The sequence below is a fragment of the Pygoscelis adeliae genome, unplaced genomic scaffold (assembly GCF_000699105.1).
Source record: "Pygoscelis adeliae isolate BGI_AS28 unplaced genomic scaffold, ASM69910v1 Scaffold220, whole genome shotgun sequence".
In the NCBI taxonomy this organism is placed as follows: domain Eukaryota; kingdom Metazoa; phylum Chordata; class Aves; order Sphenisciformes; family Spheniscidae; genus Pygoscelis; species Pygoscelis adeliae.
This window is the reverse complement of record NW_008824049.1, coordinates 2682368-2706032: the sequence shown is the minus strand read 5'-3', so window position 1 is coordinate 2706032 and position 23665 is coordinate 2682368. Positions and strand designations below refer to the sequence as shown.

At 40.2% G+C, this 23665-nt stretch overlaps 1 protein-coding gene across 1 annotated transcript in view; it reads left to right on the top strand.

The window, feature by feature from the left end:
- The window catches only part of SPATA16 (spermatogenesis associated 16), a 95010-nt gene that overhangs the window by 67605 nt on the left and 3740 nt on the right, over positions 1-23665 (top strand). The window contains exons 8-11 of the mRNA XM_009333606.1: positions 1963-2109; positions 2349-2461; positions 9432-9596; positions 14674-14757. Of these exons, the coding sequence (XP_009331881.1) occupies positions 1963-2109; positions 2349-2461; positions 9432-9596; positions 14674-14757 (509 nt within the window). The remainder of the gene's footprint in view (positions 1-1962; positions 2110-2348; positions 2462-9431; positions 9597-14673; positions 14758-23665) is intronic.

Here is a 23665-nt window from a genome sequence, read left to right as displayed (position 1 = left end):
TCTGGCAGTAGCTTTGGGGTTGTTTGAGGAGGGAAAATGAGGATTTATCTATCATCACAGAGATTGTAAAATCCCTGTCTACCGTTTACTTGCTGATGTGACTTTGTGGAGAATTTCCAGGGACAAAAGTATTGGCATTAAAAGGAGCATAAAATAAAACTCCCTGAATCTGATTTTTAAAAAGATAAATTCTTATTTCGCATACTCCCCTCAATTTACAGCAAGGGTGAGACTTTCAGGAGCACATAAGCAGCAAAAGTGTGCAAGTGTTGCACTGAAACTCAGTTTATGTTCATAAATCACTGAATGACTCTGAAAGCATTACCAGTCGTTTTCTCACTCCTCCCAATAAGGAAAAGGAAGAAGGAAAAAAAAAAAGGTAGAAGATCCCAGTCCTATGTACTTTAGTCAATTATAAAACAGATCGAATAGAGGCAGTTCTGCCCTCAAATATGTTTGTTTACAAAAATCTATTTGTTAAAAGTCTTGCTTCAATTTTACACAAATTTCTCTGAGTGCAGGTTCCGGGATCACTGAAGTTTCTAGGAATTAAATGGGATAGATAGCCAAGAAAAAACAATATGGGTATTGGGGTTTTGAGAGTGCAGTGATATGAGAGGTCTCACGCAGGCGGGACCTCTGCTGACCTCCCTCTTTTCTGTCCTGGAAACCCTCTCAGACAGAGCAGACGCGGCTCCTTTCCCTAGACTCGATGCTGAGATAGCTCACAACAGTGTTAGGTCAAGTCAACCTAGTAGGGGTTTCTCAACTTACTTATTCACACCTGACCTAAAATCACACTGCCCACCAAAAAAAACCCTCACAAGCAACAAGTTTAGCTCATTGTCAGTGGTGTGGCATTCAACCTGCAGGTCTGTATCTCACATAGGTGAAATTAAAAATATGAGCTAAGCCCCATTTTGACAGTGGGTGTGAAATACCAGATGTCTCACGAACATGTTATTTTAAATAACCTTCCTATTCTGTAACAATCATCCGTCCAATTTTAGTCCAAGTTCTGCTAGAGTGTAAGGACTGAATTGATTTCAAAGTTTTCCTTATTTCCAAGGAAAAGGAGCAGATACACATTTAAATCCAAGTATACGAAGCCATTTGTTGCAAAATTGAGAATCCATCAGAAGCAGAACATGCTGCAAAGGAAATATCAGGTCCACTCACTCTGATTTATATAGGGGTAAGTCCGGAGAGCTCTGAGTGGGTTTCTTCATTTGTCACTGTGACCACACAGCCTGGCATCTTAAAAGCAGAGCTCACTGAAAACAAAGCACTCCTTTGTGAAAAGTGACACTGACACTCAATCTAGGTTTATTTTTTGCGGAGGAAGGGGAGGGAGGAAAGGACTGGTCTGGTTGCCTAAGTAAAGGTGGTTTATACAGTTGCTCTGAGCATCTGTCCTTGCTGAGGTCAGGGCAGACCGACTCAGCTGATACACAGGATTTTGGCAGTGGCAGTCACAAACTCTGGACAAGCCATAGCACAGGCTGTCATGTGCCAGCTGGGTGAATCAGAAAGGACATGCAGGAAGCCTGGGATTATGGTGGTGGTGAAAAAGCACAAATCTATAGGACATCAAACCTCATAAATTCAGGAAACAACAAAACAGCTTTTTTTGCAGTTAAAAGGTCAGGATGATATGTTACTGAAGTGTTGAGTTATTAATGCTTTGGATGATCAGCACTGAAAAGTGCATAAATGGGAAGAACACGTTTTATCTTATGCAACAGCAAAATTTAAGCTGTTGATGAAAAAGGTTGCAAAGTTTGGAATTTCAAAACCCAGTTATAGCTGGATGGGTTGGTTTGGTCACCTCTGTTTTGGCAAGCTTTCTGGATTACATTTCACTCCTCCTTAGCCTTCCTATTTTTTCCTCAAAAAAAGTAACTTCTCTTGCAACTGAAAAGAAGTGTGACAGTGGAAATTATTTTCATTTCCCTATTCCAGATCCTCATGGACTTCACATCTTGCCACAGATGGCTAAGTGGCCGTCTCTGCCTCCCCAGCACTACTTACTGACTCTGGGTTTCAGAAACAAACATATTGGAAAAATCTTGGAAAGGTGGTCAAGCAGAAAACTGCCAATCTTTTCAGGTACGCCAACTTGCTTAATAGCTGTGATAGCTCAGGGGTGACCTCCATGATCCTTGCTAAATGAGGGGGTTCGGGGCGTTTCTCGGGACCCATTTCTCTGTGCCAGCAGCCCTGACAGTCCAGACAGCTCTCCCCATCCTCCTCTCTCCTCCTACAGTTTACCCATCATCTTGCTAGATCCTTTATGGAAAATGTATATGAATAAACACAGTATATGGTTTTGTGATTTCATTTCCTAGACCGGAAAGCACCTTTCAGTCCTCTCACAAAAGAAGAAACAAAAAGATATTGGGATAACACTGGGAAAAAGATCGTGCCAGTAATGGATTTTATAAGAAGCACCAAATTAACTGTGAGTATAAAATTCACTTTCTGGTGTGTAGTTTGTGTGGCAGCAGAAGCCTGTGCGTGAGTGAATGACGTGCTTTTTGGTGGGTAGTTCATTCTGCACATGCTCCTCCTGTGCCCAGAAATGCTCAGTGAATTCCATTAGGAAGAGAGTTCATCTGGGTTTTAGACAGTTTTAAAAAGTAACCCTAATTATTTAACAGTGTATGCAGCTTACTTAAAAATCACTTTGCGTGCAATTTTCTCAAATCTTTATGGTCTATTATATTATATCCCTACTTCACATAACCGCCAAAACTACTCGCTATGTTTCATACCCATAGTGTACTATACGTATCACCAGGATCTCCACCAAGAGTTAATAATTGCCACTTGAAGCATTTCTAGTGATTTAGATCCTTATCCCTATGTAGTGAAGTATGTGAAATAACCTTCAAATCTGTTACAACCATATTGAAGGTATATTAGTTAATTCTACTCCATACTTTCTGCAATAATGTACACAGCTTTTTAGCACCATGGCTTTTGATTAGCACAAAAGGTCAAAAATCAAATTTGCATGTAGACTAGACTGTTCTAATGCAATTCTTAAATTATTCTCCTGAAAATAAGTGGAAGAAGCCTCTACTCCCCAGATTATAAATGTTAATGTTAATGCTTTTTCCCTAGCAATAACAGTTTTTTAGTTTTCTGTATGTTGAAGGAATCAGAGCCATTTCCTCATCAGGGGTGTCTTAGCAAATCACAGGATTTATATTCTTAGGTTTTGATACCAGATAAGAGGTTGACAAAAACTGCTACTTAGCAACCCCTAGCAAGGAAGAAACATTAACTAGATATTTGAGGAAGCTACATCTCCTTTAGTCTCAGAGAGCAGCTGTTGAAACAACAGTAAGCGCTTGAACTCACATGCTTACTGGGAGGTAAAGGTGCTTAGTGCTTTGCCAAAATGGGCACTCATAAAGCATCTGCATTGATGTGAGGCAGGTGGAGCAAGCTGAGGGCAGACACAGGAAACACACAGCTGCTTCTTTCCAGCTCTTTCCTGAAGCCATGTGCTATTGGCTTTGGATGACCCAAAGCCCAAGTTATTGATGTACAGGCTAACAGAAGCGGCATCTTTGCCAGGAAAGTTAAACATCTGTTATTGCTGTGTGCATTGCGCTTCGAAAATTTAAGAAGGTGGAAGTATAAACAGACAGTGGGTTGGGTACTGGATACAGAATAAACCCCTGGTCTCTCTGAAAGCCTCAGTAAAACTCCAATTTTTACAATTGTTCTTGGCACCACAGTTCTCTCTCTGGGTACAACATAGACCTTTTAGAGGTGAGATTCCTCTATTGCAGTTATTCCATTTCTAAAGAGTATCAGGAAGAGAAAATATACCCAGGGTATAGGGAAAAGAAAACAAACTCATCATGTAAGAGATGAGAGCAGAGCGGTGTGTTAGGATTGCTTAAGCCAGTCCCCACTAGCTGTATGAATTTACACTGCTCCTACACAGTAATATTTACTGCCAGCTCTAGACCTCACCTCATACATTTAAATATTCTTGCTGAAACAGAAGAGGGCTCCCAAAAATACAGGGTGAAATCCCAGCACCGCTGAAGTCAGCAGCAAACTTCCTTTTTTCCCAAAGAGCTCAGCATAGCATCCACGTGGTTCAGGCAAGATCTACCCAAGTGCCACCTCCAGCAGCAGCAAGAACGGGATAACAGGCCTGAATCACAGTCCTATAGATTTATAACCAGCCACCAGAGGGTCAGTATGGGAGCTTTAATGGAGAGGAGGAAAGCCCCAAGACAGAAGAAATTATCACTGAGTTAGAACAAACAGCTGCCAATTCCACATCCATTATCAGTGGAAACATTCGCTTTCCCTTCAGTTTTCATAGCCTTGAATGATCCGGGCAAGACAGAACCTCTGACCCAAAGAGCACATGACAAAGCCAATTATGCCTGATAATACAGATAGGCACAGAGCCAGAACTGCTCTGCTACTGGTGATTAAAATCTCTTTATGGGCCTGGCAGAGATTTGGCCACTTTTTCTTCCTTGAAAGTATTCCAAAATTTTCTTCAAGCTAGAAATACGATTCCATCGTATTTCCTTCACACACAAACTAAATTAAAAACTTCTGGAAGACAACCTTCAGATACAGACTCTAGCTTTACAACTTCTTTTAAGAAGATAAAAGAATGTATTTGTTTTTAATAGAACAAACATTCCTTTCTGCCCTCTTCTTCATTTGCAGATGCAAACATACAAACCAAAATGCGTGTCCTAATCAGATTTTTTTTGACAAAAACATCTCAGTGCTAAAGCAGAGCTTATTAAACCATGACAACACTTAACATAAGTCAATTCTTCCACCTCAGTTTTGCAGATACACAACCTAGAGTTAATTACATGATTTATACACGCACCACTGTTGGTAAGACATGAAGTTGAAGGCTAAAAAAGCAGAGCATTTTCTATTGGCCCCCCTTCTTCATAAACAACAGCCAGTCCCATTTAAATCAAGGGTACATTTGTGTATTGTAAAGCAAGAAGTGTGTGAGAGAAGATGTTGCAGCCTGGTCCCCGCACAGCATCATCTGCTGCTGGTGGGGTAATGCTATAAACCTCATCTACCCAGAAATAACATACCATGACACAAAGTTTGTTGTATGTGCCTTAAAAAATATATATCAGTCAGACCTTCAGCTACTCATATTCCAGTCAAGATTACCAGCACTGACAAGTGGTTATTCTACGAAGTGATTTCACCGGAGTAATTTCTGCTGCTTTGTACACACCAAGTTTGCCTTTCTCCTGCTGTAGTCTCATGTCGATGGCACATGATGCTACTTAACAGGAGAACCAGTGACCATAGGGGCTTATTAGACCGCTCATATTATAAAGGTGAACAAAACCTACCATATGATTCACAGCATGATGTGTATGTTTACAGATCTCACTGTTCTGTTGTCTATTTTTTAAGCAGAGGGAAAGTGTTTACTACATACAGATTTCAGCATACACATTTTCTGGAGGATACCAAGGGCATTAAAGAAACATTATGATGGATTTTTTCCACTTGTTATTGCAATACACTACAGAGATGATTGCAAGGCATAACTTCAGATTTTGAACTGAAAAATAGCGGTAAAGACTCCACAATAGAAAAGAGCTACTGGGGGGGCATTCCAAACTTTTGCAAAGTGGTGCTCTTAAAGCCGATGGTTCAACATGCCACACGTATTGGGTATGACAGATCCTGCTTTAAATCCAGGCTGACCAGCCACTGTGCTTCTCTTTTTCTTTAGCACTCCTAGCATTCAGCAATTAAACGTTATTTATAAATAGAAGTGGCATAATGGATGACTCCTTTCTTGAGCATAGAGAAAAGCAAAAAGTGGGGATATCATCCCAAAATTCTCAATACATGAAAGGACACGATTCACTCCTCTTACATGCTCTCCAGCTCCTTTTTGCAATAAGAGCCTGTCCTATCTTTGCTCTGGTTGTTGGTGCTGGGTATTTAGCAATAGCAGGTAAGATCCATCCAGAACAGGCTGATCTGGTTTTTGTAGATGCTGTTTCATCCCAAGGTCAGACGAATGAAGATGTCCCAGGGCTGATCCTCAGGCATTGGGACCTTATTCCTCTCCTAGAAGGAAGGTCTTCAAAGATGTCTCTGGGGATAAACACCTTTTTTGTTGTTGTTGTTTAAAGGGAATTCGTGCAGCAAAAAATTTTCTGGGGAAAGCTCTCTCAGAAGGACCCCCGCCTCAGGCAAGGCTGCCCATTAAGAATAAAGTCCTCAAGAGAAAGTCCATCAATTGCTCATTTTTACTTTTTTCTTTAAATTCTCCTTGGAATACCAGACAATAGGGGTGAGGCCCATCTAGAAAGTACCAGCATCATAATTTAATCATTTATTGTCTTAATATGTTACTGAATTTCTTACCAGGATGCAGCTGTGACTCCACATACTGCGTTTGTTGGTTACTTTTCTGCCTGATTCCTCAAAAGTGTATCTCTTCTCTTTGTTAAAGGAGCCAACTCTTTTCCACTGAAGTCTCCATTTAAGTTTGCTCTTTACTTAACCTTCACTGTGTCTACCTGAGCTGGTTTCATCTTCATCTGATTGCTTGGCCACTTTATTATGTTTTTTTACTGCAGCTTAGTAGCCCCTTGAATTCTGCTATAGTTCACGCAATTCTCATCATGTGGTTCAGCTCCCCATGGAATTTTTTTCTCCTGCCAGCAGCAGTTATTTACTTTCTCTTTCTGCATTTTTCATTGTCACTGAAACGCCACCTCTGACAATGACCGACCTCCTCTAATCCCTTCAAAAAAACCCCTGCTGGTAGTTATTTATTTATTTATTTACTCCCAACCTACTATAAACTTAAATAGCATTGCTATGTCCACAGAGTGCATGTTGGCACAGATGCCCAATTTGTTTCCCATAGCTACATGGCATGCTCTCATATTTTTCTGGAGAGTCAAGCAGAGAAAAAATTGTTTTCTTTTTGCCTTTACTTTCTTAATCATTGGAGAAGCCCCCAACAGACACAGCATGATGAAAGAGGATTTTTACCTGCTTTCTTAGCTGATGACTCAATATACTCATTTCTTAGTGCTTACACAAAAAGGTTTTGGGCGGATTTCAAGAATAGCAGGGAAAAACCTTTTGCTGCCTCTAAAATGTTGTGAGACTATTTCATGTTGATAAGAGCTCTCTTTCTCTCTCATTAACTGATTGCTTCTCCTTATTTTAATGCACACAGCTTTACCTGGGAACACAGCTATCTGCCTTTCAAACACCTCCACCGATCAGGTGGAGGTGGGGCTCCATTTTTTTACTTGCTTTAGTGCCATGCTAACTGGACTGTGTCAGACTTACAATTTCACATGTCAGAGATCACAGAAATCTTTTTTTCTTGCTGATGTCTCCTACTAATTCCAGGTCAGGCCCTCAGAAAAGGACTCTTCAAGTGATAAAAATAGTTGGTAAGAAGGTTGTCCCGGTCTCCCTTCTTAGAGGTGGGTCATCAGAAGTTCATAAGAAGGTAGGCCTGGAAGGGCTCTCCTGGCTCCTCAAGTCAAATCACCTGCTATTATACACCTTTGTGTCACATAGTATCCTATTTATAAATTGAGTAAAATCCATCTTAGAACTAGTTAGGCTTTCTGCCTTTTCTACTTTGGTGAAACAAACTGCAGACCTTCAACCTGAATTATAAGCTTAATTGACACCCCAGTCTTATTTGTACCTATTTATACACAATGGCCCTTCTGTTATCATTGTCTTTTATCTCTCCTTCCCTTTTCAGTTTGCTCTCTTTGGAATTTAGTCCTGCATTATGTTTATTGAGAAGAATAATAAGCTCTTGGCATTTTCATTAATAGACTAATCAAACCACACTTCTCTCAAAAGAGATATCTCCTACCGTGCTGGCTTCTCTGCTCCATGATGCTTGGGTTTAAATTAACCTCTCCAAACACAGCTGACTAGAGCTATCTGCAATACTCTAGAGAACTGCTGACCAGAGCTCCTCTTCCCTCTGCAGCACCTGATTCTCTCCTTTAGCTAATGGAAATACCAGTTCATTGGCTCAGCTCTTTCTTTTTCAGTTGCTTTCATATCTGGAGCTCCCAGATTATAGCTGCGTTCCTGCCATTGGTCTCCAATGCATTGTCTTTCATTTTATACTATTTTACAATTATATTAGGTATTATGTTAAAAGGGATAAAATTAACTATACCAGGATTATTTGTATTTTTCTAGCGTTAAAAGAAAACTAAGCTTTTTTTCCATTATTATTCTTGTAAGATGTATAGAAAGCAAGAACAGCATTGTTATTAAATTCTTAGACTTGATACAAGAAATATGTTGATAGTCATTTTGATAACACTTGATGCTTGCCTAGTGCAAATTTCTGCAAGGCCAAGATCAACATCAAACCAATAGACCAAGATTTTTTGCCAAGGGAAGTTCGTTTTAAAAACAGGACACCGTTTATTGAAAAATAAATGTCATTCAAAACTTTCCATTCACCCTGTTCAATATACGATTGGACTTAAAAATCACCTACCTGAAAGTGTATGTAAATGGCAGCATCAATGTGCCACCATATGCAACTGCCAGAACAAAGGTCTACTAAAAATACTGGAAGTGGTTTTGAAAATTGATGCCAATTCTTGGAATTTCAGGCACTTAAATACGTTCAAAACCCTGATTAGATGAATGGAAATTTAACTCGGAAGGGCTGAGCATTCAGATATGCAATGGCTACATCTCATTGGGAATCTAGGCCAAATTGCTTTTGAAAATCTCAGCAGGGTGCTTATTTGCATTTTTGGCATCAGAATACTTTTGAAAATATGGTGGTAAGGCTGCCATTCATCAAACACTTCAGCAGGTGCTGAGATTTTATGCTAGCACTTGGCTGAATTTCTGTATTCACATGCTTAAAATTTACCATGTGCCTAGCTGCCTTGGAGGATCAGAGACCACCTCTGCAGGTTTTAGTCCCTCGAGGTTATATATTTGAAAGCTATGGATTTGCCTAGTCTGCAAACAAACCATAAGCTGACACACTGCACGGTTTCCTCAACCTCTTCACTGAAACTTTAAAAGCAATTCATAACAGTCAGATCATATTTAACAGAGGGGATTATGGAAAAGCCACTTCCAAATGAGAAAATTGCATTCATGTTTGTTATCTGCTGTCTCCCCTTCACATATATTATGACTACATATTTATTTTTCTAGTACTACTAGAGAGATTGTGGAAAGAAAGTCTTTTTTTTTCCTCTATAAAGATTGTCAGCAGCATTATCTTAAAGCTGCTGGATGCCATATTGCTTATAGTATTACCAGCACAAATATATATGATGATAAACCTCAAGGCATAGGACTCAAAGGATAAGTGTGTTTTCTGCGACTCTTCTCTAACCTACTTGCTTTTGCTGAGAAAACAGGACAATCTCTGTGCGTGTTCACGTGGGATAGAGAAGTTGCATTACGCCAGCCTCCTCGGCCGTTTGCAGAGAGTCGAGGAACAGTCCCAAGTGATTAATCAAGCGATGGCTGAGCTAGCAACCATTCCCTACCTGCAGGACATCAGTCAGCAGGATGCCGAACTGGTAAGTATTTATTTCTAATACTTGTTTTGGCCTTTAGAGGCAGGGAGCCAGGGAGGGAAGGGTTGGGGCAGAGCACTGTGCTGCAATTTGCTCTGGAAGTCATTTTTCGAATGTGCAGACCTGAAGTAGTTTTAAAATCCGACTGCAGTGCCTTGTCAGAGGAGGTGCTAATCACCTGCAAGGATGACTTTTATAGAACCAGCATGACTCATCTGTAGGCATATTTTTAAAACCTCTTCTTTTCCCCCAAACCTCCACAAATCAGTCTGGGAAAATGATTGCAATTATTCAGATCGTGCTACTTTAAGATATCTAACATCAGAAGCCACCTGCAGCAAAACAGGCCGAATCTAGTTAAAGCTGAGGAGAAGGGGGAAAGGAAAGAAAAGATTTTCTTCCCTGGCTCCATCTATGACTTGCTCCCTGTCTCCGAATAAACCCGTCTACCTGCTATGCTTTTGTTTTCCCTTCGTAAAATGAGGGCAGTGATGCTAGCAGGGCTGTTGCAAGAATAGAGTCATTAATAGCTTGATAGTATATTGATAACCTGCAATCAGAAAGTACCGTATGGTTATTCTTCCACAAGACTGTCGGGTTTTCTGATGGGGGAGGGAGCTCACATGCAAATTTTTAGCATTTCACTCTAGAAAAAAAAAAAAAATCCCTTCACAGTCCCTGCATTTAAATGCAGTCCAATTTTGATGATCCAACTTCACTTCACTAAAAACTCTTGGTTTTACCAAAGCCAGTCCCCTGACATTTGTTTGCAGTCCTGCAAAGCTCCTAAGCTCTGTAGAATTAAAGCTTCACAGCAGCTTGCTTTAGGGAAGACGAGCAGTGGCCTGCAACTGCAGGAGGTGGTTTGCCAGACTTTGAAGTCTGGGCTCGAGATAAGGGGAAACGACATTGCAAAGAAACTGTTATTAAAAGACGTTCTCCTTTTGATGCAAGTTTTCTAGTATTAAACTTCAGCAGGCCCACATTTCAAGGCTGTCTAAAGGGTCTTGAGTTATTGGTACATATTTCAGTGATAGGTTTTTCTCCAGGGTACAATATTTTCAGTACATCACACGTTAGGCACAGGCTATTACACTGTTGCCAGTATCTTGTCATGTAGTAGTCATAAGCCTGACCTCCTTGGAAAGCTTTTTGGGGGAGGTTCTAGGCCACCCAAGACGAAGGTCTTCTGTCTCTTAGGGGTAGGACTGGGCAGAACGAGGGTCCGTGCTGGGAGATTTAAGTGACAGATTGTAAATCTTTCAATGAAACACATATGCTTTGTTTACTGAGCCCAAGGTAAAAATGTTTTTTAAAAGAATAAAGGCAGAAAATTTCTAGCAGCTATCCTGTCCAGAGCATTAAAATGTATTAATTCAACATTCGTTTATTTTTCTCTGTCCTGTCATCCTGCTGTAAAATGTATCTGTAGTCTGTATGTGCAAATGGAGACTTGGATGCTTTGTAGCTAGAATATTTTAGTAAACTTCAGGCACCACAGTGTTAAGGCACAAGACTGCAAGCAAGAACTTGCAGAGTAGCTTCACCAAGGGAGCGATTAATGGGCTTTACCTTTCCTGGTGGCATCAGCCCGCATGGCACAGGCTCCTTTTATGCCAGTAGGGACCATTTCCCTACCACATCGCAACTGCATCAAGCACAGAACATTGCTGCCCGTCGTTGGGTCTGAACATCCAAACCATCCAGGGACTGAGCGAATGATCCTCATTTTCTCAGCCTACCTGTCATCCTCCTCATTTCACCGGGGTCCAGGCAGGACGAAACATTTGCAGGACTGGGCCGTACTGGTGGGATTCAGCAGCCCTCAATGGATGCTACAGAGGCAACCCCCCCCACATCCATGGGGTCAGAATCATAGCACCCATGCTGACTCCATGTGCTTCTCACTCTTCAGCATAATTTCTAAGAGATATCTAAATTTTTCCATGAAGAAAACTGAACTGGCCAAATTCTAATCTCACTCGTACTAATAAAAATTTAAAGTAATTCCTCTGAGGTCATTCTGACTTTACATTGGTAAAACGGAGATAAGACTTTATGACCAAGCAAGGCAGTTAAACTGTGCGAGTTAGAAAATGCTAAAGATGCCAAATGTTTATTATCACATACAGTATGGGTTGTATAAAGTTTAAAACACGCTGAATTTATAATAGTGCAATTTGCACTGATACAGCAAGGATCCCAAAGGCATTTCAATTATAAACTCTTCTGTGTAAATGTCTTCCTGTAACTAAATAAATAGAGTCCTAATCTATGGCACAAGAGAACATCAACTGAGGCCTTTTTAGATCAGTATTTATCCATAGACCCTGGGAAAATAAAGATTTCAGTTAGCTTGAATAGTTGAATATAAGTGGGGAAAAACCCTGAAGAAAATCTTTCCAAGGTTTATGATTTCAGCGTCACTGTATTTGTACATCATAAATCAAGATGAAAGCTAGTTAAAAAAGCAGAAGTCTATTTCAATTTAAAATCAAATGAGGACAAGATATTTTTAAAAAATGCAGCATTTTTCCTTGGAGTGGATTTTCCAAAAAAGACCAGCTTTGGCAGGATTACTGTGGTTTGCCAACTGCCCGCTCTTGTAGCATGCACATTTTCTCTGCCAGTAGAGCTGGTGAAAAACTTCGGGTGATAAAAATTAAAACCAGAGCACACGCTGGACTCTTTTCTCTGGCATATATCAATATCAGTGAAACTTTAATTGGAAAGGTTTCTTGTTTTAACTTCTTGCCCAAAGCAGTGAGGTCCCCAGCTTGGGTGGGTTGTCAGAGCGGCCCCTTGGGGGTGACAGACCGATGTCCTGGTCCCTGCCCCAGTCAGTGCTGTTGGACCAGTTCTTCAGAGAGAATCACTCCAAGAAAAACAATGGAGAAATCCTCCCCTTCCCCTGACCGGTTCCTCCTCTGCCTGGTTTGAAGCAGGATCTGTGCTTTGCCCATTCTGCCCTTAATACCCTTAATCTCCGGGCTGTGTCTATTCTGGATTCATAGAAGGAGATTATCTGTTATAAAAGTATTGTGGTGGAAAATTTCTGACATGTTCTTGACTCTTTTCGCATTAAAGTCAGAGGCAGAGATTTGCAGTTTTGTTTTTCATGAATACTGATGCATGACTTAAAAAAATAAGTTTTCATTAAATGTTTGGACCAAGAAGATTCAACTTAATGGCTGCACAAGCACAGAGAAAGCAGGCTGGGACCGATCATAAAAAATTTATTTAGAGATTCAAAAGAAGATTCCTGCATCCTTTATCCAGTGTTGGGACACAGACAAAGAATTTTAACTTAAAAAACCTGAATGCGAAGGTAAACTTGAGGAAATACAGATCTGTTCCTTGAATCTCAAGGCAGCATTTTTATATCTTGCGCAGACGAACCTAAACACTGATGTTTTAAGTTTTGTCGTGGTTTAACCCCAGTCGGCAACCAAGCACCACACAGCTGCTCGCTCACCCTCCCCACCCCCAGAGGGATGGGGGAGAGAATTGGAAGAGCAAAAGTAAGAAAACTCATGGGTTGAGATAAGAACAGTTTAATGCTTGAAATAAAATAAAATAAAATAAAATAATAATAATAAATTGTAATGAAAAGGAAAACAACAGAGAGAGGGGAACAAAACCCAGGAAAAACAAGTGATGCAACTGCTCACCACCTGCCAACCGACGCCCAGCCAGTCCCCGAGCAGTGATCGCTGTCCCCCGGTCATCTCCCCCCAGCTTATATACTGAGCATGACGTCCCATGGTATGGAATGTCCCTTTGGCCAGTTTGGGTCAGCTGTCCTGGCTGGGCCCCCTCCCAGCTTCTTGTGCACCTCCTCACTGGCAGAGTATGGGAAACTGAAAAGTCCTTGACTTAGTATAAACACTGCTTAGCAACAACTAAAACATTGGTGTGTTATCACATTATTCTCACCCTAAATCCAAAACACAGCACTGTACCAGCTACTAGGAAGAAAATTAACTCTATCCCAGCTGAAACCAGGACATAAGTTTCATCACCTTATGTACTCATATTAGACTGCTGCCCGTCTAGGTACAGAAAGAAGAGACAATTTCTCTATGAAAGCTTATGCTTATACTGTCCAATTACTTGTAATGAGTAACAAATTTGGGAAAAGACATCAAAAACTATTGTTTGGGTTCACTTGAAGCAACTAAACATTTTGAAATAATCCTAACAGAGCACAGCAATATCACAGGTATTAAATACAAGTTTCTCCCAGTTTGTTCCTAAACACTGATGCTAATGGCTGCTCACGGGAGGACACCCTGGATCCGACCCTTGTCTCTCTGTTACTGAATTGAGAGCAACTGAAACATTTTCAAGTGTTTGGGAAGGGTGCAGGGTGAAGCAACGCTATGACTAACCTGGAAGGGTAATGGAGTGAAGTAATACTACAACTAACCTGAATTTTAGCCTTTCCTCTAACACTAAGGACTGATTAGCAAGTATTTTCCTAAAAATGTAAACCTTTTTATAGTTTACACTAGAAATTGTCAGCCTTGTTTTTATGCTTTGTTATGCTGAATAATGGGGAGAAGGGAGGGTTTGCCAAAGAAAAAGGATAGTAAAAGCAAGGAAAATGAGCTAGATACTTCCAGCTACAGTAAAAACATCTCAGCTTTAGTGTTGTCCTCTTGCGAGGTTTTACATGCTGCTTTAAATTATGATACATTAGCCCTGGGAGAAAATACTAAAAAGTATTCATGTACGAACGACACAGAATACCCCAGACAGCTAAAGAATGAAATATGGAGCCTTTATTCTTTACAACCCAAGTCTTCCTTTACTAAATATAAACATTTACTGCATTAAAACATACAGGCTTAAATACAAATTTTCAAGAGGATTTTTTCCCATTGTTAAGTATTTTATATCCACAATAATACAGTGTAATGGCTGAAGCAAAGATGAGGTGGCAGTGCTCATTGTGTGAAAGATGAGTAATAAAATCATCAGCGTACAAATGATTTTTTAATTAGGTTTTAATCTGTGTATTTAGAGAAGTTATTTCTGTGTGAATTCCACACTGATAATTTTTATCTTGGTGCCACAGCTGCAGTCGCTAATGGCAGATGCCATGGACACCCTTGAAGGAAGAAGAAGTGATAAAGGACGTGTGTGGAATAAAATTCAGAAGGTAAAAACCTGCAGCAAAGGGCAGGAGAGTATATTGTTTTTTTGGGAGTAAATGTCCACCTGCGTCATATCTGTTCGAAAGGTAGAAAAGAAAGCAGGTGCCATTTGAAACCTGACTGCATGCCTTGAACTCTGTTAGTGCTCAGGCACTAACCACAAATACATATTTATTATTTCCTTTAGCCCCTATGGTTGATCTTTGTCCATGTTAATAGTCTCATGTGGTTATCTAATGGGGAAAAAAAAAACCTGAATAGCTTATTTTTGGCTGATAATTATACTTCTCTTCCATCTTTGTCATATGGGGTACTGTGCTAATTGGGTATAGGGGGGAGTTGTTAGGGAATAAAATTCAGCCCAACAAATTAGGTCCCTTAGTGGAGCTCAAATGAGGCTTTGGTGATGTGAGAGGTAAAAGACATGTAAATGCCTTTCTGGAGTCTCTGCACAGCAACCGGTCAATTTAATTCTTAAAGGATTTGTGAAAGGCAGGGAGTCTTGTGTTGGTTCTCTATACAGATGAATCTGACCCGACGTAATGAATAATATGTCAGGCTGGGATGTAAGAGGAGTGTCTTACATTTTTTACAAAGTCTTTCAAACCAGAGCAAATCACAGCTCTGGGCATTCAACACCATCGACATTCAGCCACTTCTGAGGAAAAGGATAGCAACGCATCACCAGGAAGGGAAAACGTTAATAATGGTTCAAAGCTTTGGTCTTACCCTATGTCTTATGGCTACATCAGATCCCAGAGGGATGCACACTCGCTCTGGGTTGCGGCTGCAATGGGACGCTGGAGAATAGAGGGCTTGAATTTCTGCACTGGCAGGACTTGAAATTGTCCCTCTCTGGGATTTAGGGTTTACAGACAGAGCTCAGGGAAGATACTGAAAACCCAAACCCTGGCTGCACTAAGTCAGTGTAACCAGGATAAGCAAGTAAGACAGAGATGCCTGAAAGAAATCACAGGGTTGAAGGGTCAAGGTATTTTCAGAGTCCATATTTCCAAGTGATTTGAATTAAAATTTCAGAAGGCATCTCCTCTGAGAGAAAGTCTGAGTAGGTGCATTTCCTCGGTTAGCTGTCAGATCAGTGGCTCTTAATAAAGTTTTCCAAGTACAGAATGTTTTCAGAAAGTAACCAAAACCTACATGCCCAAAATTATAGACAGGCTGGGTTTCATCTCTTTCAAACACTCATGAGGCAAAACAAAGGATAAATATTCATAGTGCTTTTACATTGCACCAGGATAGTCTCTAAATCTCTCACACCTGCCTACAGATCATATGAGAATCTTTTGCAACACAAACGCTATGTATGATATGAATTATATATATTTAGACAATTACATACATATTTCCTGCCATATATAATAAACATTGATAACTAGATGAATGCAAAGAGTCAATGATATATTTACAAATAGCCTATTCCCTGTACTTCTCTAGCATTTATCCTTCCCATTTTCAGACAAGAGACTTAAATATCGAAGACAGTTTTCCAAAGTTTTTCCGAAAGTCTGGATTTTAATCCACAGTTAGGTGTTCAAATAACCAGCCCGATTTTCACAACTCTCAATGACTACAGTTCAGAGAAATCCTGAGAAAGGATCACGGCTGAAAGTTAGACCAAGTACATAGATATCTAAATTTATTAAAGGCTCATTAAAAGTTTGGTGGTGGTACCAAAAAGATTACCACATATTTCAACAGACAGTGGTTAATATTTCATTGTAAATTCAGTAAAACAAAGTATTTTCTTTCGATGTATTCATATATATGTATGTACAACCTTTCTATTTCTCTGGTTACTTTTACTTTCAGTATAATCTTAATGGAAATCAAGATAATGTTTATAAATGGACTGGTATCCCATATTATGCCACAAGAATCTGTGCATAATTCAATGCACAGATTCCAAATATTCAATTCGGGAATAAAATTTACTGAATCCATGAAAATCTGCTCTCTGCCATTTTAAAATTTGGTGCTTCAAAATTTGTTTGCATTCTGAACATAGTTTTGCATTTCATTTTCGACAACTCAGATAACTTTGATTTGAGGCATCTTGTTCCAAGTGGAACTCACTGTTTGTTTCATAATACAAAAATACTTTTCTATATTATATCAGAAGAAAAAAATGAAAAGCATGATCAAATATTTCTTTTCTACTTTACTTTTTTCCAAAATTTAATTTCAGCACATTCAGAATGGTCTTAGGAAAAAATTCTGTTTAAGTAGAGGAGACAGGAAAACACTCAGGGAGCTTGGGGGTATTTCCGTTGGATTTTTTGTTGGTTTGTGTTGGGTTTTTTTTTTAAATCAGCTCTAATTAAGAATGTTACGCTAGGCTAAAGAACTCTAACACATCACTAAGAAGGAGGATTAAATCTGATGATTAAAAATTGATGTGGTGTGGATTACCACATCACTTGTGCTAGAATCATTTTGAAAAGTTCAGTATTTCTCAGTTTGCTCATCACATGAGGCTGATTGTAGGAGCCTACAAAGAACCTTCACACAGATCTAGTTACAAGGTAGTTATTTGTATTTTTGCTATTGAATTATTTTACATACATTGGAAAGCGAGAAAGAACATAAAGGAGTTTATACAATCAGCTATAAATGCAAAACTCTGGAAAGCTGACAGCTATGCTACCACCAATGAAGTTTGGCTTTTGCAATAGAAACAGCTGTTGCACCTAATGAAAGCACTCAAAATTTTTCTCTAATGCAGCAGAATTATAGCAGTGCCTATTTTCCAAATGGTTGAAGGGTCTGTCAGAATTGCCATTACAATCCACTGTTTTCAGAGTTTTATATTCTAGAGTCAGCCATAAAAAATTAATTCAGGCTGAAATCTGACACAGAAGGGCACAAAGCGTGACACCCAAACACTTTTCCTTTTGTCACAGTGGAGGACTTATCAAATTAGTTTGAAATTAATCTGGGCAATTTTGAATTTACAGGACTGACAAAGTAGTAATATATGTGTAGCTTCAAGTGTTTTGGGTGCTGCGCTGCTCATCCAATTCACTGACAAATTTATGTTTTTAAGCAAACTAATTTATCAAATGGGCTAATTATTTTTGGAAGCTTTAAATACAAAGAAATGAAAAATGACCTCATAATTAGCTGGAGGAAAGAGAACATCGCTGCACAGAAGATGCCTTTCTCGGTATTACCAGGCTACGGACTCTCCAGCCACAAGGAGAGCTGACCTGGGAGAGCCTAGGTTACCTTGGGAGATTAAGAAACATCCTCCTACAGTGGCTTTACCCATGTACTAGATATCCGTGAAGAATGCCTCGGAGGCAGGAAAAATGGGCCGGGTCAGTCTCCCCAAATCCCTATTCTCCAGGATTTTACCGACACTTTTCCTCTCAGTCCCCTGGATAAAATGTGAGCTTTGTATTAGCGATTTGGGGAAACAGACACCTGGCAAGCAATTAACGGAGGGACTGAGTCCCTGTCTACTTCAGGAATGTGGGCATTCCTAAAAAAATTTTTACCACCTTCCTGCTTTTTATAGTTGTCAGAAATTCCCAAACTGAACTTGCTGGTGGCCAGACTGCTGGGCTTACAGAGGATTCAAGGCACCATACTAGGGCTTAGGAATTTTTTTTTTTAGTTACTGGCTCTGTCCAAATTGTGTTATAGGTTGAATCGCGAAGGTACTTAAATATCACACCATCAGCATTTCATGAGAACAGACTTCTCTGAAGCAACCCTTATGAATGGGAAGCCCTCCTAAAGTAGTCAATAGGAAACGCTATGGGAAAGAGCATCAAACCTCCTCTTTTAAAAAGGCTTAAGTCTTCACCAGCTAACAGAGGTAGAAATGTATTTTTGCCTACTGGACTTTAAAGTGTAAATTCACTTCTTAATTCGAAGTATTATTTTAACAAGACTGACAGCCCAGTGGTTTGAACAATGACCTCTGATGCACAAGGCTCAGCAGCAATGAACAGGAAACTTCCAAGAAAGATTGAGGGGAACCACCTGATAATTTGACTCAGTCCCACAAGACTCAGTCCAGCCGCTGGGTCTTAAGCAAGTGGAGGCACTACCATAATAGCCAGGTCTGGCCATTATTGACTAGTTTCTTTGCTGACAGAGTTACATATGATGTAAGCGAAATCTGCTGTGAACATGAATGCTGGGACTAGCGGTAAAGCTTGGCCCTTAGTAACTCAAGGAACCCGGTCTCTGCATGGCCATTGCAGGACTCTATAGCAGCTACAGACAGGCAGAGGGGCTCAGAGTATCTCAGATACATAAAACAGCAGGAAGGCTCCTCCTTTCCTCTACAGACACTTTGTTTCTCTGCAGTCTTGTAAGAGAAAAAATAAAGAAATAAAAAGAGATTACTTCCTATCTCATAAGAATAAATTCATTAATAAAGCCTCACAATATTTGTTCAGTGAGAGGCATTTCATTAAATAAATAGATACTTTAGAGTCTATCAACCAGAAATTTTTGACATCCAAAGAGAGGAAAGCAAAATAAGTGCAAGTGCCAGTATGGCTCTGCTTCCCCTATGAAGATAATAATGTAGTTCTACTTCTCCATTTAGCCCCTAGGCTTTCATGGCAGTTTCATAGGATCCTCTTACCATCATCTGAGCAGCCAAAGGATAGACAGGAGTTGGCAAATAAACACTTTCCTACACTTCCACATGTGAGACACTTCATAAAACCTTCACATCTGAGTTTACCTCAAGGGCATCACATACTTTGCAATTTAGATAAGTTATGCCCATCATTTGCTGAGCTCAGTGGAACGCCTGTTTCATAAATCTGAAAGCAGAGCAAACATGGATAAGTGAATAAAAGAACAGATGTAACTTACGTAAGGATAAGTATATAACAAAAGCTGCACTAATATATGTGAATATGAAATTAAGTAAGATTAGCCTAATATATTATATAATCTTTTAGCCAGACACACAGATTTTCAGTAGTTGACCTCTGCTTACTACATCTCTGCCTTCTGCAACAGCAGGGGAACACTGTCTGATGAACTGTGCTCTTCCACTGACATTATCTCTTAGTTGAAAATCAAGCCATGGAAAAGGGCCATAGATGTGCTAGGCTTTCGGTCAGCCAGAGGAGCAAGGAGGGAGATTCATAGTATGTTGATGGAAAGTGAACGTGTTGCTGAATAGTATTACGCTGGCTACTATGATGGTTATTTGATGTACATGACTTTGTAACGTCTTGTAAAGTCATCCAAGCCTGTGCCACAGCCACCAGGAACTGCGCTTGTTCTCAGAGCACGCAGACTTCAAAAGTTGTTGCGTTTTGGTACACTCTTTTAATTTGGCTATTCCTGAACTAATAGAAGAAAAGTGGTTCCTGATTTGTTCTCATCTCGGGACAGTGATGCAGCTGCATGTTTCGTGAACGCATGGACCCATTGTTCAAAGGGAGGGGGAAAGCAAAGGATGGGAAAGGATAGGAAAAGCACATTTTCTGGAACAGGAGTGGAAGTCTAATGTGTAATATCTAATGTGTAATGAAGTCAGAAAAGTGCAAATGCAAAAGGAAAATGTTAGTAGCACTGATTCAGGTAGAATGAGAGTGAAGGAAATGAAGAGCAGAGCAACTAGGTAGAAATGCAAAAATTTTTGTTAGAGTTGACCAAAGATTGGCTTCATGCTAAGATTAAAGAAAACATATTAAGACATTCTGGAAAGGATTAACTCAGAATCAGCAACAGCCTTGAGAGGGACAAGAAGAAACTATGGCAGAGGTTTCTAACCTGGCACTGAGTGAAGTTTTCAGAACAGGCAGAGGAAGTTAGGAGAGTGTGTGAGCAGAAAATGAGATCTGCCCCACTGAATCTGAGGTGATACAAAAGAAATGTAGGCAACCAAAGAGTCCCATTAATAAATTCAGCCCCACTGTAGGGACAATAAAAGCGTGACAGCATTCACAGAGCTCTTTGTGTAAGAGAGAGGTGTCAATGGGATTTCAGGAGTTATCAATACTCCTGGTCCCTAAAATCAATTCCTGCCCTTGTGAGTCTCTGGTTCTTTGTGTCTCGCACACAAGAGAAGAAAAGATGCGCCAGCAAGATGCCTACATAGCCCTCAGCTACACTGGAAGAAGCAGTTGCATCCTGCCCATTTCCAACCCTCCAGACACCAGTATCTAACATAAAGCTGAGCTATTTAGTGACCACACACTAAACAGCTATACCTCCTGATCACAGCTAGACCACCATTGCAATATAAAAAACAGAGGCTGTGACTCTAAGAAACAGTGAGCTTTCAGGTGTACAAGGTGTTATTCAAGTCTGAAGTAGACGTGACTTTGGCCTGCCCGTGGCAGTTCAGATCATGAGCTACTGTGCAAACCCACTCCCTTCCAAAAGCGACCATAGCAGCTCAAATGCACTTCACTTAACACACAAACAGTGAAATCATTGGTTTTTTTCCAGATACTGCGCAACCTTTGTTCTAACTGAACTTAACGGAGGGTACAGATTGGGGTTTCATTTTTATTAAAATATCACTAGCTTTTCTCAAGCATATGCTCAGCTTTTCCTCCTTACTCTATACAGCCATCCTTACTTAATCATAGGCCCTTCAAGACTGTTCCTTTGGTTATATTCACTCCAAAGAGTGCTTTAGCAAGTAGCTCTGGGAGACAAAGGAAAATGTTGAGAGGTACTTCACGTTTAAAGGCAGCTCATTTGCCTTCTATTACTAATAGCTCCCAAGTAATAAAAATAGATTCTGTATGCCAGATCATCCTTTTTGCCATTACATGTTATTTATAGCTCCTGCATATATTTTCAAAAGCACCTGTGTCTTATTTGAGAGTGACTCCCCCGATTTGTATTGGGATTTAGGAAGTTTGTATGTTTAGGCATTGTAGAGAATGCATACACATGCATCCATGCGAGACATACTTTTATGATTTTACAGTTTACAGAGTCTGCTTGCTGCTTATCCATCTACATTTTTTTCTAAACAAAGTTATTTTCCTACAGGAGTTTTTCCTTGTGGGATCCTGGCTCTTTCTCATTTCATTCTAAACTCTTTAGCAGGTAATATAACTGATACTTTGTATTGGTATTCAAATTCATGCCGATCTTTTAAAAGACGTGCTTTCAAGTTAGCTTGCAGCAAGAATATCTCCCCCATTTTTGGATAAGCCACGAAGCTTCCTTTGGACCATCAGTAAGCCATCGAACACAGACATCTGTTCCTTGGAACAGCCCCCTTGCAGCAAAGGTTGACAAGTTTCATGACATCTGTGGCCCATCAGGACTTGGACAAAACCACACTGAGTGATGGATAGTATCACAGTGTTCCCTCATCGTAGCTGGTACATATCACGTAATTAGGAGCCATATGTGGGATGTCTTATCCCAATGAGTGCGTAGGAAGGGCGAAGAATATACTTGCATTGTGGTATTTCAGGGCAAAACCAGATGCATGTAGGCAAGTTCAGAAGTGACTGATAGAGCATTACCAGAAATGCAGTAAGTTTTTCAGAAAAAAAGAGATGTGAACTTCCTATAAAGCCCTGCTTTGAGTAGGAGGTTGGTCTAGATGACCTCCAGAGGTCCCCTACATGGAAATCTTTCGATGATTGTAATTCAGCTGCAGCCAGCAAGTGCTGCTTATGTATCCCTCCATGCCACGAGCGAATCAATCAGGATGGCATCCAGAGAGCAGGGCTGAACGCTCACAGCAGCGAGTATCTCCCCTTTATCCATCACTGGACAACATGTACAAAAGGGCAGGATTAGAAGTATTTTTATGTGCTCCAAACAAGGCCTGTATTGTTCCTTACCTTTGTGCAGATCTATATAATGTCATTTTCAAAAACACCTGTAGGTCTGAATCAAATCCTAAGCCAAAGGGAAACCATATATTGCCTTGCCTGATTAGACCCTCTGCAGTTCATCTCTCCAGCTAATCCTTTTGCATTGCCTGTTACCCAAAGAGCTCTGTGTTTTCATTGCATAAACTGCATTAGATAAGTGTACCAAAACCATAAGTATGTACAGATTCTGCCCAACCTTAAAGAATGGTGTAAAACAATTTCAGTTAAGAATGAGTTGATCACCTGAGTATTCGCGTGGACCACAGATCATTTTCTTCTCCCAGCAAACTCAGAACTGGAATTCAGAGCAGACTAATTGACTTAATAGTCCATCCAGGTGCTTCTGGTGCACTAATTATGCTTTTCACCTTCTCACCCTGTGTCAGACTAAAAATGCCCTTCCACTGAGGAAAGGCAGACACAACCTCGCCCATTCACCTGATTTTCCCCGAGAATAAAAGAATAGAAATACTTTTGAGACGTGGCCTGTCGGTGCTGCAGCTCTGTGCTGGTGTCTCAGCAACACAGCGGAGGCTGTGCCATCGAGGCCGGCAGCTTCTTGATCTGAGGGCACACACGGAGGTTTTGTCCTTCCCATTTATTCCTCTGGCTTAAAAAAATAGTGTAATCTCCTTCAGGTGGGCCAAACAAGTTTGCTTTTCTTGTCCTGTTTCTTGTTTTCATTTGGCCACCAGCCTAGAGATGTCTCTATCCTAATTTAATTCCCCTAAGTGTTAGGCATGCAGACCCGGCACTAGCCCATTGCTTTGATACCCCAGGTACCTTTGTGGGTATAAAACTGAAGGCAGACAGTTGAAACACCAACACTATACATCTGTACTCTTGCAGAAGCCCAAGTGTTTTCTTGGTATTAATTCCCTTGCTTTTTGTTCTGCCCCTCCCCAAATCAACAATTTCCACCATCGATATCTTCCACGATGTAGTATCAATGCAAGAATTTGAAGCGCAAAGGAGAATTTTGGGACAATGTAAAATAAATGCAGTATTAACGTAAAAAGCACAAAATAAACTCTACTGAGTACTTGGTTCATATTCAAATTTATGT